Here is a 17,235-nt window from a genome sequence, read left to right on the forward strand (position 1 = left end):
ATTTCTCTTTCATACTTTTATTTGAAGCTTCTTTTTTGCATGCCTATATTGTCCCTGTCCTACTTAATTTGGATCCTATTCTTAGCAGTTTGGACAAAGCTCAGTGTGGAGTTTATTCTGGAAGGGAGGTTTGGCTGCAGAAGTTTGAGAATTCCTAAGACCCACAGTACCTGAGAGCTCCTTTACAACCTTAGTTTCAGCTATTGTCTATAGTTTTTCATTTCTACCATTAATATGTTCCTTTAATGAAGGAATTTATAGACTTAAAAACCATACTGCTACTTTCCAAAAATTGTGACTGATAACCTCAATTTTTTCGCTAATTCAAATCACAAAAACTTAATCAGAACGTTAATCTACCATGAGATTTCAACAGTTAATCTAATCATGAGATTTCTTTTGCTTTTCTCCTTCCTTCCTTCCCTCTCCAATAAGCACAAATCGTTCACATAAAAAGTAACATGGTCAAAAAAAAAAAAAAAAAAAAAAGGAAGTAACATGGTCTGTCCTATTGTTCCTGGCATAAAAATAAAAGAAATGCAAACTTCAGTGTAATTTGTCCTTTTTGCTGACTATTCAAGGCAGGCTTAACATAAAGAAAGAATGATGGTGACGATAAAAACAGTACATTTTCTTTTATTTTCATAAAGGAAACTATGTAAGATATCTTAACAAGGTGACAATAACATCTGTATTTTATCTGCTCTCTCTATACTTTTCTGTAATGAAACAGTATTTAATGTAGTAGGGCAGCCTGAGTGGCTCAGTGGTTTAGCGCCGCCTTCGGCCCAGGGCGTGATCCTGGAGACCTGGGATCAAGTCCCACATTGGGCTCCCTGCATGGGGCCTGCTCCTCCCTCTGCCTGTGTTTCTGCCTCTCTTTCTCTCTCTTTCTGTGTCTCTCATGAATAAATAAATAAAATATTTAAAAATATATTTAATGTGGTAATATAAAAATGGATTATTTTCTGCCCTGTACAAGGACATTTTAAAATCCATCCATAAGTTTCTAAATTAAACATCCATATCATATCAAATCATTTCTTTGAAGCTGTTAACAATGAGTATACACCCCTTCTAAGAAGGGGTTACAAACTGGCCCACAGGGACCAGGCAAGAAAACATAAATGAGTAGAAAGGGCTGACAGGTAAGAAAAACAAAAGTTTGAAATATTAAGTAAATTCTGTTTTTACTGAACGCAATATAAATATGTATAATGCTGGTGATTATGTTTTAAAATTTAAAAACCCACTAAAGTTTTATTATTTCATTTCTTAATTCATTTTCCTTTGATCTGGAATCAGAAACTGGATCATTTTTTTCCAGGAGCAGGGGCTAGTCATTATGACAGTGTTGGATCTAGTACTTACTTAGCACTGTTACATGTAATACAGAATTTAGCTTTGAGTCATTTAATAGAGAGTTTACTAATATATATTTCATGCCAATAGCTGCTGGTGAGCGCAAAGTATTAGCAAACACTGACAGAATTTTTAATTTTTTTTAAAATTTATTTATGATAGTCAGAGAGAGAGAGAGAGGCAGAGACATAGGCAGAGAGAGAAGCAGGCTCCATGCACCAGGAGCCTGACATGGGATTCGATCCCGGGTCTCCAGGATCGCGCCCTGGGCCAAAGGCAGGCGCTAAACCGCTGTGCCACCCAGGGATCCCAAAGTCTTTTTTTTTTTTTCCAGAATTTTGTATACAGGGAATCTACTCTCAGGATTTTCACATAATTTTTATTATAATTGAACACCATCATTATTTAGTTTTTAGTACTATAATATTGATATATATTATATTGATAGAGTAGAATAAAGAGCTACAGGATAAACCCAAATTTACTAGTATCTAATACTTTAGATACTTCAGTTTAGGCAAACTGAACAATATCAATTTTTCTCCTTAAATCTGAAGTCAGAGAACCTATTTCAGAATTCAGGCCATCATATCCATTTCTGGATACTAACTACAGTGTTAAGAAAGTGGGCCAGATAATTTCGTATCTACATTTCCTATTGAATCAAGTTCATGAAAAATGAGTGAATCAACTAATAAGATTACAATACTAATAAGTATTACAATCAACTAATAAGATTACAATACTCAGTGTTTCAATTGTATTGCTCACCTGAGCCTTTGAGAAAATATGTGTTAAGATATAGATTTTTAAAAAATCCAAATGGTATTAAAAAATCACAAGCCCCCTTCCCCCAAAAGGCTTCCTAGCAACAGATCATGGCTTAAGCCATCTATGGGCCACAGGCTAAGAACAGGTTTTCTCCTCTTCCTGAGAACCTGACTATTGGTTAAGCTCTGCTCTCTTGCTAAAAAGAACTGAAATGTCAGCCAGATCATCACTAGACAACAGTGCACATGTTATTGATAACCTCTAATTGATAAAATGCAGGTAGGCAGAAAAATATATAAATACATAATGGGGATACCATACTTGGGCCTCTCCTGAGTACAGCAAGGACCACAGAACATATGCCTATACACCTAAGACATACTGGCTTCTATGAAATATCAGGCTTTTAAGACAAAACGGTTCCTACATCTACTCAACGTGAGCCCCATATACTTGGCTCCTGAAGTTGTCACCTAGGAGGAGATAGTTCCTGGATGGCCATATAAACTGCTACACAAACTGCGGCAAAGCCTACATCTGTAGGCCAGCTCCTACTCCTGCTGACAAGCTCTGTCTTACAACCATTTTAGTAGACTGATGCCAAGTATGATCTGTAGTAGTCTTGTGAGTCTGAATACTTAGCTGAACCGAAGACCACTCCTGGTGGGCACTGCAGATCATCAAGTCTCATAGCACAGAAAAATACTGTATTATGTAGTTCATTCATTAGGCAAAAAAATTGATTCACCTATGATTCAGGCTTTAAGAGTTTATCCAGTTCAAAAGGTTAATTACCATGACTGTGACAGATTTCACTTTTAACTTTTTTATACAAAGAAACACAAAGTTAATGACTTCCGTTTTTTTGTCTTTAAAAATGATATGTCTTTACAAAATGTCATTATCTCAAATTTAAGCTTTGTGTCAGGTATTATGATCATAATAGCCAAAGAATGATCATATCTAAGTAACTTTTTCTAAATATGACCTGTCTACATTTTTTAAAGATTTTATTTTTAAGTAATTGCTACACCAAAATGGGGCTTGAAGCCACAGCCCCCAGATCAAATATCATGTGCTCCAACTACTAAGCCAGCCCAGTACCCCTACATTTTATTTAAGAATTTCCTTTCAATATACAAAAAAGCCATCTCTTAAAGTTGGGTTCATTAAATAGGAACCATATCCAAATTAGCTCTCATCATTTAAAAAGATTAATCGATACTACAAATTAGTCACTATAGGTAATATTATTATCTGTGCTTTCATCAGCTAGAATAGAAAATATAACAAATGACTTGACTTCTTGTCCCGTTTGCTCCTAGTAATCTATTCACAATGAGCAAGAGTATTTGCAATTACACTTATGTATATAAATGCTCAGTCTAGTTGGACACATTTTTTAATGGATCCCAAATTCAACATTAAAAAAAAAAAGGTTTTGATGCACAAGTACTATTTTTTCTTAAAAATCTATAGCTGGGACGACTGGGTGGCTCAGCGGTTAACGCGTCTGCCTTTCAGCTCAGGGCATGATCCTGGAGTACTGGGATTGAGTCCCACATCAGGCTCCCTGCATGGAGCCTGCTTCTCCCTTAGCCTGTGTCTCTGCCTCTTTCTCTTTCTGTGTCTCTCATGAATGAATAAATAAAATCTTAAAAAAAAAATCTGTAACTGCTCATCAACCACTGAATAATATACGGAATTGCTGAATCACTATATTGTACACCTGAAACTAATATAACATTGTATGTTTAAATACACTGGAATTAAAAAATATATATAAATAAAATAAAATATATAAATGCTAATCTTAGCATTAAGAAACAAATCTCAAAATTTCAGTTCTCCCCTTGTTCTGCTAGGTATCTTTTCCATTACTCATATTACCATAGGACTGGTTCATAATATTACATGTATGGACTGAATTATGTCCCCCCTAATTTCCTGTCAAAGCCTCAATCCCCATTGTGACTGTATTTGGAGATAGGGTTCTTAGTAAAGTAATTATTGTTAAATGATATCAAAAAGGTGGAGCCCTAATCCAATAGGGCTAATGCCCTTTTAAGAAAAGGAAAAACAACAGAACACTCTCTCATCATACACACAAACAGAAGAGGCCATGTGGGACAAAGAGAAGGCAGCTAATTCTAAGCCAGGAAGGAAGCCTTCACCAGAAACTGAGCCTGTTGGCATCCCAACTTGGGACTTCTAGCCTCCAAAACTGTGAGAAAATAAATTTCCATTGTTTAAGCCACCAAGCCTGATATATTTTGTTATGGCAGACAGGGCAAACTAAGATCTACATTAAGTTATATTATTTTGCCATGGTGAATTTAAGTTTTATATCAGATATTGTGTTAGTAATGGCTACAAGAGAATCATCTGTAGCTTACTTTACCTATTATAACTGTAGATATATTCTTCACTGCCTCTCTCATTCTTTCTCTTGTTTTTTCAATATTTGAAAGACCCATGAATATAATAATTTTTTTACTTTATATCGTAAGAAAAACAAAATTTAAGTACTAAGCTAAGCAACTGAGACTGAAAGCCCAATATGTGGGGACGTGAGAGAGGATTAACATAAACTGGAGAATGCAGATTCTAAGGATAGTCAAACCTTCCTCAGTTACAGCCCATTGTTGATAGACAAAAATAATGCTTCATTGTTACCAGCTCTTCTAATTTCCAATTTTAAAGGTTAACAGTAAATTCAAAGTAAACAAAACCCACACATGTGTGAAAACATGTTTCCACAAAAATCTGTACATGAATGTCCACAGTGGCATTATTCATAACAGCCAAAAAGTGGAAACAACTCATATGTCCATCAACTAATGAATGAATTAACAAAATGTGTTATATCTATCCAAGGAAATATTATTCAGTCATAATAAGGAATGAAGTGCTATATTAAGGAATGAAGTGCTGTATGAAACATGTTACAACAAGGGTAAACCTTGAAGGTAAAAGTGAAAAAAAGAAACCTTCCAAGTGAAAGAAGCCAGACACAAAAGGCTTGTGTCATATGATTCCATTTATACGAAATGTTTAAGACAGGCACACTCAGAGATAGAAAGTAGATCAGTGGATTCCATGGGTTAGGTACAGGTAAAAGCAGCTAATGACTGCTTAATTGTTACAGGGTTTCTTTATGGGGTGATGGAAATGTTCTATCAATAGATGGTAGTGATGGCTGCACAACATTATGAATATATTAAAAACCACCGAATTGTATACCTTAAAATGCTGACTTTCATCTATAATTAAAAACAAAACAAAACAAAACAAAAAAACGAAACAAAAAACAAAGCAGCACTGTACAAACCAAAATAAACATATTTTCAGGCCAAATCAGTTTAAAACTGCCAATCTATAATTTCTATTCCCTATTAAAAATTCTCAAGTGATATTCTTTACCCATTCTACATATAGGCAGAAGTGTATGATGCAAAAGCTAACAAAAGGAAAGTCTTTTTCCAATTAGCAGAAAAAAAAACTAAAAAAAAACTAAAGATTAGGATTTCCCCAACTTTATTTTTCCCCATACAAGGTCTGTTTTTTAGTTTCCTAGTCTCTTCTAAATTAGAATATACAATATCTAACATGGAGTGAAAATATTTATTAAACTTCTAGGTAGTATACCACCTGACAAGATATCCTGGGTCTTAAACAGAGAAGGGCTTAAGTTATACTTAACACTGGCTTTGAAATCTATCATCTATCACAGTCTGAGAATAAGAAGTCAACAAATATTTGAGAGCTTCAAGCTTGGTAGTATGACTGACCCTAATATAAGTGAGGAAAAAAGTAGTACTAATTAAGTGCTAGCGGAACTTAGAAAAAGGATTAAGATTATGAGATTCAAGATGGCCCTGAATAACTAGAATTTCCAGAGTAGACGAACAGTATCTCAAGGAGATAAAAGCATGATAAGTACACAGAAGGAATGGTCAAGACAGAAGGAGATAATAAAGGCATCTAGATTATCTGGAACCAGTGATCATGTAAAAAACTAGTAGGAGATAACCCTAGAAATATAGTTTGAGGCCACACTGTGAGATTCTGAATGACAGTTTAAGAAATTCAGACTTCAATTTCAATTATATCTGAAACTTAAAAAAATCTAATTATTTAGTTGGTGAATATTTTAAGACCTATGATGCCATCTTTGAATCTCTTCTTTGCCTATGTTTATATGTAATACATTTCTTCTTGGCACTTATACAAAAAATAATTTTGCTAAGGTTGGATACAAAGCATGGCCAACTCAACTAACAAAGAAAAAATTATTTTGGTTGCAAGAAGAGGTGTAGATGTTTTATTCTTTCTCCAGTTCTTGTTTATTTTTTCCCTCCTGATGTCTGATTTCCAAATATCCCTGCTTTCCCTCCCCTCCCTGCCCAAGGGCAATGTTTGTTTACATCTGAAAGTAATAAAAATGACTTGGTCTTGTTTGGAACAGAACCAATAACTACACCTGAGAGGATGGAGTAAGAGATGGGGCTTTAGGGGCTGAATAAAATGGTCTACTTCCACAGTATGTGTTACTGCAGCATCTAAAGCACAAGAACTCTGACCTGGGCAGACCAAAGACTGCCCAGGTGAATATCGGGTGTGCCAATAACAGGCTGTGTGACCCTGGAAAAGTCACTCAAACCTTTCCTTGTCTTGCTTCTCTCGTCTGAAAAAATGAAAACAAAAACGAAATACTAATGTCATAACTAACAGAGTGGTTGTGAAGATTATAGGACTTAGCACATGTAAAGCACTGAGAACAGTACTTGATGCATGGTCAATGGTATGTGTCAGCTATTTTATTCACAAAACAAGGATTTTAGTCTGCTTACTGAAGTCTCAAGTCTAAAATGGTGTTTAGCACAGAGTAGATGTACAATAAATTTTTCCTGAATGAATAAGAAACATTTTGCTGTTAGAGTAAGAGAAACAGAAGAGACACTATTTCAAAGAGAAAGGAGAAAACCAAAGAGGGTTAAATGTCTTGCTCCTCCTCTTACACTACTTTTTAAAAAGATGTCCTCCCCCACAGACTCTCTTTAACTGTGCTGAATGTTAAAATATCAGCATTCATTGAGGAATATTTCCAGAAACAGCTGTCTGAAAAATTTTGCTGTATTTAAGCCAATACAAGGTTAGAAGGAAACTGCTTCTATAACCTTGCTATTCAAAGTGTGGTTCTCTGACCAGCCACATCAGCATCACCTAGGTCCTTGTTAATTAAAATGGCATATCAGCAGCCTCACACAAGACCAACTCAATCAGTGTCTGCATTGTAAAAAGATCACCAGGTAAATTGCATGCATATTAAAATTTGAGAAGTACGGCCCTAGACCACTCTAGCTGAAGACCATGGGTGATACAAGGACTAGGGGTCATCGCTAGACTCTGACACTTTATTATCTATAGGACTTAGGGCAAGTTTATAAACTTTCCTATTTCCCTCATATATAAAATGGAAATAATTAACAGTAGTAGTTCCCTCAAGGTACTAATATGATGATTAAGTGAACACACACATTTGGTGAACTGCAAAGTAACATGACTAGAGGGAAGGTAAAATGGCACAGCAGCTGTAAAATATGGTATGGCAGATTCTCAAGCTACCACAGCAGGGCCCAGCAATACCACTTCGAGGTATATACCCAAAAGAAGTGAAAGCAGTGACCAGAAGATATTTGTACACCCATGTTCCTAGCAGCATTATTCACAAAAGCCAAAAGGTGGAAGAAAGCCAACTGTCCACTGACAGATGAATAAAACAAAATGTGATATACACAGACAATGGAATATTATTCAGCCTGTCATTACGCTCAGTGAAATTAGCCAGTCAAAAATGAATAAATATCCTATGAATTCTTAGATAGAAGATTCCTAGAGTTAGGCAAATTCACAGGGATAGAAAGTAGAATGGTGGATGCCAGGGGCTTGGGGGTTGGGGAGCAAATGGGGAGTGAGTATTTAATGGATAGAGTTTCAGATGGGGAAGACGACTCTGGAGATGGCAGTGGTGATAGATGGTCACAATGTGAATGTACTTAATGCCTCAGAATTATATACTTAAAAATGGTTAAAAAAATAATTTTTATGTTATGCATATTTTACTACAATAATAAGAGTGAATTTAGTGAAATTTCTTTGCATTCCTAAATTAGTAAAAAATATGCTATGATGATATGAACATTTTTTATTTAAGTTTTTAAAATATTCAATATATTTTGAGAAGAAAGTACTCAATGGCTTTTTGGTTCTTATTTTTCATTAAAGAAAAGAAAAATCAACCTTCCTCTACAGGAAGACTTCCAATTTTTCAAATTGAGAGAATTCTAATTAATATAGCTGGAAATAGGAGTGGAAGAGAAGAAATTACAAAACAAAGCAAAACAAAACACACAAAAAAAACCTTGTTTAGGTGCTTCTTCCTCCTTTTTAGTCTCCTCATCCTCTAAGCTGGGACTTTCCCGGGAAGAGTTGTCCTGTTGGCTAGAGTTTTTCAGTAGCACAGGATCAATCTGTGCTTTCAGGAGGGCAAGAGTCTCAGCCAACTCGTTTCGATTTCTAAATAAGGGAAAAAACAAAACAGCATAAAAATCTTAATTCTGCTCTAAAGAGATTTCAAAATAATACCTATGAAGAGATTAAAATTAAAATAGAAAAACATAATTAAAAAACATCCAAAACACTGGTACATCTCAATTACCTTGAATTTAAGTATTAGGAATGAAAGCATATTAAAAAAAATTTTTTTTTAAAGATTGTATTTATTTATTCATGAGAGACAGAGAGAGAGAGAGAGAGAGAGAGAGAGAGAGAGACGGAGGCAGAGACACAGGCAGAGGGAGAAGCAGGCTCCACGCAGGGAGCCTGACGTGGGACTCGATCCCTGATCTCCAGGATTAGGCTCTGGGCTGAAGGCGGCACTAAACCGCTGAGCCACCCGGGCTGCTCAAAAGTTGGATAATTTTTAAAAGTTCTATGCTCTTAAAAGAGTATAAAATCAATGTAAAATTTCCTTGAAGCATTTTTTTAAACAAAATGATTCACATTCTTGATTCATTTGTAAATAAGAACTCTTCTACCTACAAAAAAAATATTTGATGCTGTTATAAAATTATGATCCAGGTCTGAGTAATTATAGCAGTCAGCTCTTATAACACAGTTCAAAAACTTAGGAATTTAGGAAACTGTATGTTGTTCCATCAATTACAGTTTACAACTACAGGAAGGGAATTCAATTTGAATAAAAAATACAAGAAAATCCCAAATAAGGAATATTTAACCTATCAATTCTCTATTTTTACTACCTAGACCAGAGCTGTGTTAGATGGTTGATTTGAATGCCACTTACAAACAAGAAAGCTCACTTGGATATTTCTCCTTCTCAGATAAGCAATGTGTAACAGTGAAGAGAAAAAAAATGAAACCCTGGACTAAGAGTTGGAAGTCAGTTCTGGATCTGCCACTGAGTTTTGCAACACCATGATCTTCCCATCTGTGTTGTCAAAACACTGTGCATGCACCTCTAATCCTATGTAGTTCCTATTCAGATGAAATTACTTCTGTTCTTATCTGTTATTCCACACATGTCCTCTATCCTGTCCCCTTCCACTTCTCTCCCAGCTAACCATGGTGAGAGCAGGGACACTACCTTATGAATTATGAAGTAGACTTGAAGAAGTATTTAATGAATGAATAGAATCCTGTTCCAAACCTAGATGACTCTGTGCCCCTGGACAAGTCATATATCTTCACTAGTCTTCAGCTTATCTATAAAAGAGAGGATTCACTCAAATGTTATTAAAATGGCCTCCTGGGCAGCCCCAGTAGCTCAGTGGGGGCAGCCCCGGTGGCTTAGGGGTTTAGCGCCGCCTTCAGCCCAGGGTGGGATCCTGGAGACCCGGGATCGAGTCCCATGTCCATCCCGGGTCTGCATGGAGCCTGCTTCTCCCTCTGCCTGTGTCTCTGCCTCTTTCTACGTCTCTCATGCATAAATAAATAAAATCTTAAAAAAAAAAAAAAAAGGCCTCCTAAGGAAAGTATTAAAATTCCCACTGATGGACACCTTTCAGAAATGACAACCATTTTGTCACTACGTATAGGAGTGAACACACAGGTTTATCACATTTTAATATTGAGTATGGGAATGAATTCATAGGTTACACATATTATAAATAAGGTGAAGTTTTAGAATTTTAATTATCTAATAATAGAGATCAGATTAAGATTAGATGGTCTTTCAGAATCCTCTCTGGTACTGCCTCCACTTCACAAAAAATAATATTAAAACCTAGAGACAGGGGTGCCTGGGTGGCTCAGTTGGTTGGGCATCTGCCTTCTGCGAGGGTCATGATCTCAGGGTAGTGGGATCAAGCCTTGCATGGGGCTCCCTGCCCAGCAGGGAGTCTGCTTCTCCCTCTCTCTGCTCATGTTCTCTCCCTCTCTGTCTCTCTCAAATAAATAAATAAAATCTTAAAAACAAACCCGAGAGAGAGAAAAAAAATTATTTTTGGCAAAGTTCCTATTTCCTACATTACATCAACTTCATTACGCCTTCTAACCCAAGGTTCTATCCAATTAATGTTATTACTTCTCTTAGTATACTGAGAATTCCATATGTAAAAACTGCCTCAACCTTCTTGGTTTTTTGGAAGTCATGCTGGGAACTGAATATATTTAAGTTGTTCACTGTATCTATTTTAAAAAGTTTCCAAACATTAAAAGAGAACCAATACTGTTACAAAATCCACATCAATTACTGAAGTAAGAAACAAAGGAATTTAGCAGAACTCCCTAAAAAGCTTTTAACCTAACAACTGGGTTAACATGCAAGCTTCATATAGTCATAATTATATGAAAACAGAAAACTGCTCATCTTTGGAGTTCTCCTATTTTGATAAAACAAGATTTAGTATGCAAAATAATTTTTTAAAAATCCTATATTTGAACTAGTCAGAGGGGATTTTTATAAACATATTCAAATTACGCCCCAAATTCTTACCACTATCTACAGGAACTCTTAGAAAAGACTTTGGACACTAACAACAATTCTGTGTTCTGCTCTCCTTCTCTCCATTGCTGGCTTTGTTTGCTCTAAAACATTTCTTCACTCAGGTTTATTAGATACATCCCTCCAAATTACCATGCTCTCAGGATGTCAGGTGTTTGCACTTCTGCTCTCTTAGTCTAGAATGTGTTCCTCATGGCTAGCCCCAACTACTCTTGGAAGACAAGTATAGAATGAATAAACAAATATGGTATATCCATACAGGCCAATACTATTTAGCCATAAAAAAGAACAAAATACAGATTCCAACTATATAAATAAAAACCTTGAAATGATTATGCTCTCGAAAGAAGCCAGACACAATGGGCATATATTGTATAATTCTGTGTTTATGAAATGTCTGGAATAGGCAAATTATAGAAACAGAAAGTAGACTGGCAGCTGCCGCTGGCCAAGTAAAGGGAGAATGGTGATTAAAACTACTAACATGCAGGGTATGCAGTACAGGGTTTCTTCATGGGGTGGGGAGAATGTTCTAGTTTGATAGCAGTGATGGCTGCACTACTTCGTGAATATACTAAAACCACAGAACTGTATTAAAAATAAAAATGAGGGGCACCCAGGTGGCTGAGTCAGTTGAGTGCCCAACTCTTGGTTTCAGTTCAGGTCATGATTTCAGGGTCCTGATATGGAGCTCCTCCTTGGACTCCATGCTCAGCAGGGAGTCTGAGGTTCTCCCTCCCTTCTCCCACCACTGACACGTGCATACTCTCTCCTGAAATCAATCAATCAATCTTAAAACAAAAGAAAGATGATGGTGGCTTGGACAAGAACATAACTATGAAGGGGATGAGGAACCAACGAACACTGGATACATTTTGCAGAGAGAACTGTTTGTATTTGCTGATACAGTGGATGTGAAGGGAGAGAAAAAGAAATGTCAAGAATGCGCCCCCAAGTTTTAGATCCAAGCAGATGAAAAGATGTGGTTGCTTTTAACTGAGATGGGACAAATATGTTGAGGTGAGAATGTTAGAAGCTCAGATTAACAGGCAGATTACGGATTTTGATTTAAGAGATTCCTAACTCTTGTGTTTTACTATTTGTACTTGAAGTTAATTTAGACTTTGGCGAAATGGAGCATATCATCCTAATTATTATATTGTGGAATATGATTTTTCCTAGTCTAAGGGTTGCTCAGGGTTAAGAGTTAGTGGTAGGATTAAATCTTTATTTTTTAAAGATTTTATTTATTCATGAGACACAGAGAGAGAGGCAGAGACACAGGCAGAGGAAGAAGCAGGCTCCAAGCAGGGAGTGCAACGTGGGACTCGATCTCGGGTCTCCAGGATCACACCCTGGGCTGAAGGTGGCGCTAAACCACTGAGCCACCTGGGCTGCCCTGGGATTAAACCTTTTAAGAAGCAATTGAGCTGACAGTACAATACCACAAAATCTAAAACAAAAGAAATCAAACAAAAACAAAGCCAAGCATAGGCATCATTTCTGCCCAGTATGAACCCATACTTGGTTATTTAAGTACTGGGCCCTAAATAGCACACTGGATCTCCATCAGAGTTCATATTTATGACCCTATATTATCATCGACAATTTCCCTGTATCTCTCTTCCACAGTTTGGAACTCCTTAAGAAACTGCATCATGTCTTTGCATTTCCAGGGTAGAGCACAGTGTGCTCTAAGAATAGCAATTCTTTCTAAGTATCTATAGTATATGATTGCAGGGTTCACCAATAATTTTCCATCTTTTTTTCATCTGATTCTAAATTAATGAAGTGACAAAATAGGGAAGATAACGGAGTGTGATAATATTTCTTACGGGGGCCAGGAACCTGAAGGAAGACAGTAATGAGTGATGTGATTAATATGTTCTAGGCACTCCTCCAAGCACTTTATATGAACTAGTTCATATAATCTCAATATAACCTGATTAAAATACAGACTATTGTCACCCCCCATTTTATAGATGAGGAAAGTGAGGACATCGTAGAGAGGTATAATAATTTAATAGTTTTTAGGTCACAGTACAGACTAAAGGCAGGATTGAATTATAACCTGACTTCCAAGACCGTCTGCTCAATCACCGTGCTATACTAGCAGCATATGGTTTAGAAAGGTTTTTGACAGTTTGTAATTTTGGGTAAACTCGGCACACTGTTTAGAATTCAGCTTTTTGAAAATGGTTGTCAAACCATTACAATTTTTTAAATATTTTTATTGAGGTATAATTTACATACTTTGAAACGAAAAGATCTTAAGTGTTCAATCAGTTTTGACATTTTGGTTGCTTTAAAGTTTTGGCAAGTATGAACAAAGCTGCTATAAACATTTGTGTGCAAGTTTCTGTGTGGACATATCTCTTAACTCCTTTGAGCAAATACCAAGGAGTATGGTTGCTAGATCACATGGTGTTTAATTCTGTAAAAAACCATTAAACTGTACTGAGAAGTGGCTATGCCATTTTGTATTTCCACCAGCAGTGGCTGAGAGTTCTTGTTGCTCCACATCCTTGTCAGCATTTGGTGTTGTCAGTGTTCTGGATTTTGGTCATTCTATTAAGTGTATAGTAGTATCTCATTTTAATTTACATTTTGTTAATGACATATGATGTGGACCACTTTTCATATGTATCTCTGTACAAATATATATATTTGCCATCTGTATATCTTTACTGGCAATATGTCTGTAAGGTCTTTGGTCCATTTTTAAATCAGGTTATTTACCTTTTCTTAAAAAAAGGTTTATTTATTTGTGAGAGAGAGAGCAGGAGGAGGGGCAGAGGCAGAGGGAAAACAGACTCCCTGTTGAACAGGGAGCCCACCGTGGACCCAACTCCAACTCCAACTCCATAATCCGGAGATCACAACCTGAGCAAAACCAAGAGTCAGATGCTCAACCAAGTCAGCCACCCAGGTGCATCTTAAATCAGATGGGTTTTTAATTATTGAGTTTTAAGAGTTCTTTGTATATTTTGGAAATAGGCCTTTATCAAATACATCTTTGGTTAAGTATTTTCGCCCAGGGCAGCCTGGGTGGCTCAGTGGTTTAGTGTCACCTTCAGCTCAGGGTGTGATCCTGGAGACCTGGGATCAAGTCCCATATCGGGTTCCCTGCATGGAGCCTGCTTCTCCCTCTGCCTGTGTCTCTGTCTCTCTTTCTCTCTGTGTCTCTCATGAAAAAAAAAAAAAAAGTATTTTCTCCCAGTCTGTGGCTGAACTTTTCATTATATTGACAGTTCCTTTCCAGAGCAGAAATTTTAAATTATAATGAAGTTCAGCTTTTATCACTTCTTTCTTTCAGAGATTGTACCTTTGGTGTTGTACCAAAGAAGTTATTGCCAAACCCAGTATTATCTAGATTTGCTTCTGTGTTATCTTCTTGGAGTTTTATAGTTTTGCATTGTATATGGAGGTCTGTAATTCATGTTGAGTTAACTTTTTGTTGAGGGTGTAAGGTCTGTGTCTAGATTCAATGTTATGCATATGGATGTCCATTTTTTCCAGCATCATTACCTTTTCTCCACTGTACTGTCTTTGTTCCTTTATACAGGTCTATTTCAAGGCTCCCTATTCTGCTACACTATATATTTGTCTAGGCTTCTGGTGTCCCTGCATCTGCCTCTTCTTTTCACCAATACCACACTGTCTTACCTACTGTAGCTTTATGGTAAGTTGTGAAGTCGGTTAGTGCCTTTCAGTGCCCCACTGCATCTAGGTTATCAATTTGTGAGATAGAGCTGTTCATGGTATTCCTTTATTATCCTTTTGATGTATGTCCATGTACTTGTACTGATATCCCTTTTTTCATTTATGATATCAATAATTTGTGTTCAATCTCTTTTTTCATAGCCTGGCTAGTGGCTCATCAATTGTACATCTTCTCAAGGAACCAGCTTTTGCTTTATATGTGAAGTTTCTTCTAAGTATTGCTTTCACTGCAAATTTTCAACCACATATTTTGAGTTGTATTTTCATCTAATCCAAAAAATTTAAAACTTTGTCTTGAAATTTCTTCTTTGACCCATGTATTATGTAGAAGTATATTACTTAATATCTAAGTATGTGGGGATTTTAAAACTCTCTTTCTATAACTGATTTCTAGATTAATTCTATTTTATGGTCTGAGACTAGACACTGTGTATTATCTACGTATTGCATTTTCAGAAGATCAAATAGAGAAAATTCTTTTTTTATGGATCCCAGTTTTTAGAAAAATATTCCACTTTATTTTTAAGTTGCAAAGTTGTTACATTTTAAAATTTATCAATTATTTAAGAAGGATGACTTTCAGCTTAAAAAAAAAACAAAGCAGAATTCTTAAGACAACTTTTGTCACATAATCTTTTTTTGAGAGTTAAGCAAAAACATGTTTTCAACATCAGAAATCCCCAAGAAAATCAGCATTACTTTAAAGAAATAATTTTAAACAAGAGGAGATTTTTCATTTCACTAGTAAAAAATAATATTCACCAATGAGGAAAAATAGCGAAGTAGAATCTGTTAAACAAAAAAATCATAATTCTACTTAACTTGCTTAGAGTCTGGCATCCGAATCTAAATACTAGACTCCAGAAGGATGTCATCAGGGCCAGGTAGGATAATGGCCTACACATTACTTGGTAGTGTAAAATGCACATAATGCATTTTAATGACAATTAAGATAATAATTTTGGCAACAGGCAAGAATAATACAATGCTTTTCACATTCAACAATCACAAAAATAAGAGACTTATAGGGACAAGACAGTTCACCGCATCTGTCAAAAGTAGTACTACTGTGTCAATTTAAAGAAACTTAAATGTCATGTCACAGAACAGGTCAAGTATATGAAGCACAGACCAAACTGAGAATCTGTAGAAAACTATGGCAATTCTCAAGAAAATACACATATTAAATAAAACTAAGAGCTACTATTTACAGTAAAAGGGATTTCCACAGGTTCCTGAAGCTCCTCTACAAATCCCAGAGCTGTACTATATTCCTTAGGATAACCACAATTGCTCAGCTTAGTGCTTAATTATACATGTTGATAAGCAATATAAATTTACATATTCTTCACAATAACTTTACTATCATCCTCATTTTAAAGTGCAGGAAAGAAAAAAATAAAAGTGCAGGAAAGAGAATACCAGGGAAATTAAGTATTCTGCCATCACACAGTAAGCAGAGGAATCCAGATTTAAGCACAGTTAACTCTAAACCTAAGCACTTCTCTCACATCATCCATTAGGGTATGATCTAATTAAAACACTGTACATTAGAAATGGTTTTAAGCATTATGACTGATCAGTAATCATAATTATTTTTCTCTGTCATATTTTCTTCATATACAAAGTAGGAGAGAGTAACTCTTAAACAACAATGCAAGGTTGATACAGGAAATAATAGAAGTGATAAAACATCATGAACAGAACTTCATTCAATGTTTATAGGGAGAGATGGTAAGTGAACTTCATTTCAAGACTACTTTATTTCCATTTAGTAAATTAACTACATGGAGAACCATATTATAGTATGATTAAAGGATGTTTATGAAACATTCCCCTATAAATTCATTCATTTCCTTTATTCTTAAGACACCAAAGTTAAGCTTCCCTGACCCAAATGTTCCAAATTTCCACAGATTCTCTCTTCAAAACATTAATAAATAATCACTATAAAAACCTGCTAAAACTAAAAAATGAGCAAAAAAGTCAAGGAGTTTTTCATAAGCAGTGGTTATATATTCACTAAGTTCTCCCTACTTACAGATTTATCTATAGTTTGATAATTTCAAAATTAATATAAACTGTGGGTACTGGTATTAATGAAATAAATTCTAAATAATTATATTTAAAAAATAGAAAATTAGAGATACAAAGATTCCTTTAAAAACAAAAAGATTTATTTTTTTGAGAGAGACAGAGAGTGCAAGAGTGGGGGGGGGTGGTGGACAGTGGGTAAGAGAGAGAGGTAGAGAATCTCTAGCAGACTCCCTGCTGAGTGAGGAGTCCCATACAGGGCTCGATCCCATGACCCCAATCAAGATCATGACTTAAGCTGCTATCAAGAGTCGGAT

The 17,235-nt window shown here is 35.8% G+C and overlaps 1 protein-coding gene across 2 annotated transcripts in view; it reads right to left on the reverse strand.

Annotated features, from left to right (window-relative positions):
- RSF1 (remodeling and spacing factor 1) overlaps window positions 1–17,235 on the reverse strand; it is a 157,564-nt gene that overhangs the window by 52,212 nt on the left and 88,117 nt on the right. For both annotated transcript variants that reach the window (XM_072794759.1, XM_072794758.1), the window contains exon 5: window positions 8,558–8,712. In XM_072794759.1, coding sequence (XP_072650860.1) covers window positions 8,558–8,712 — 155 coding nt within the window. The remainder of the gene's footprint in view (window positions 1–8,557; window positions 8,713–17,235) is intronic.

Source organism: Canis lupus, chromosome 23 (assembly GCF_048164855.1).
Source record: "Canis lupus baileyi chromosome 23, mCanLup2.hap1, whole genome shotgun sequence".
NCBI classification, from domain to species: Eukaryota; Metazoa; Chordata; class Mammalia; order Carnivora; family Canidae; genus Canis; species Canis lupus.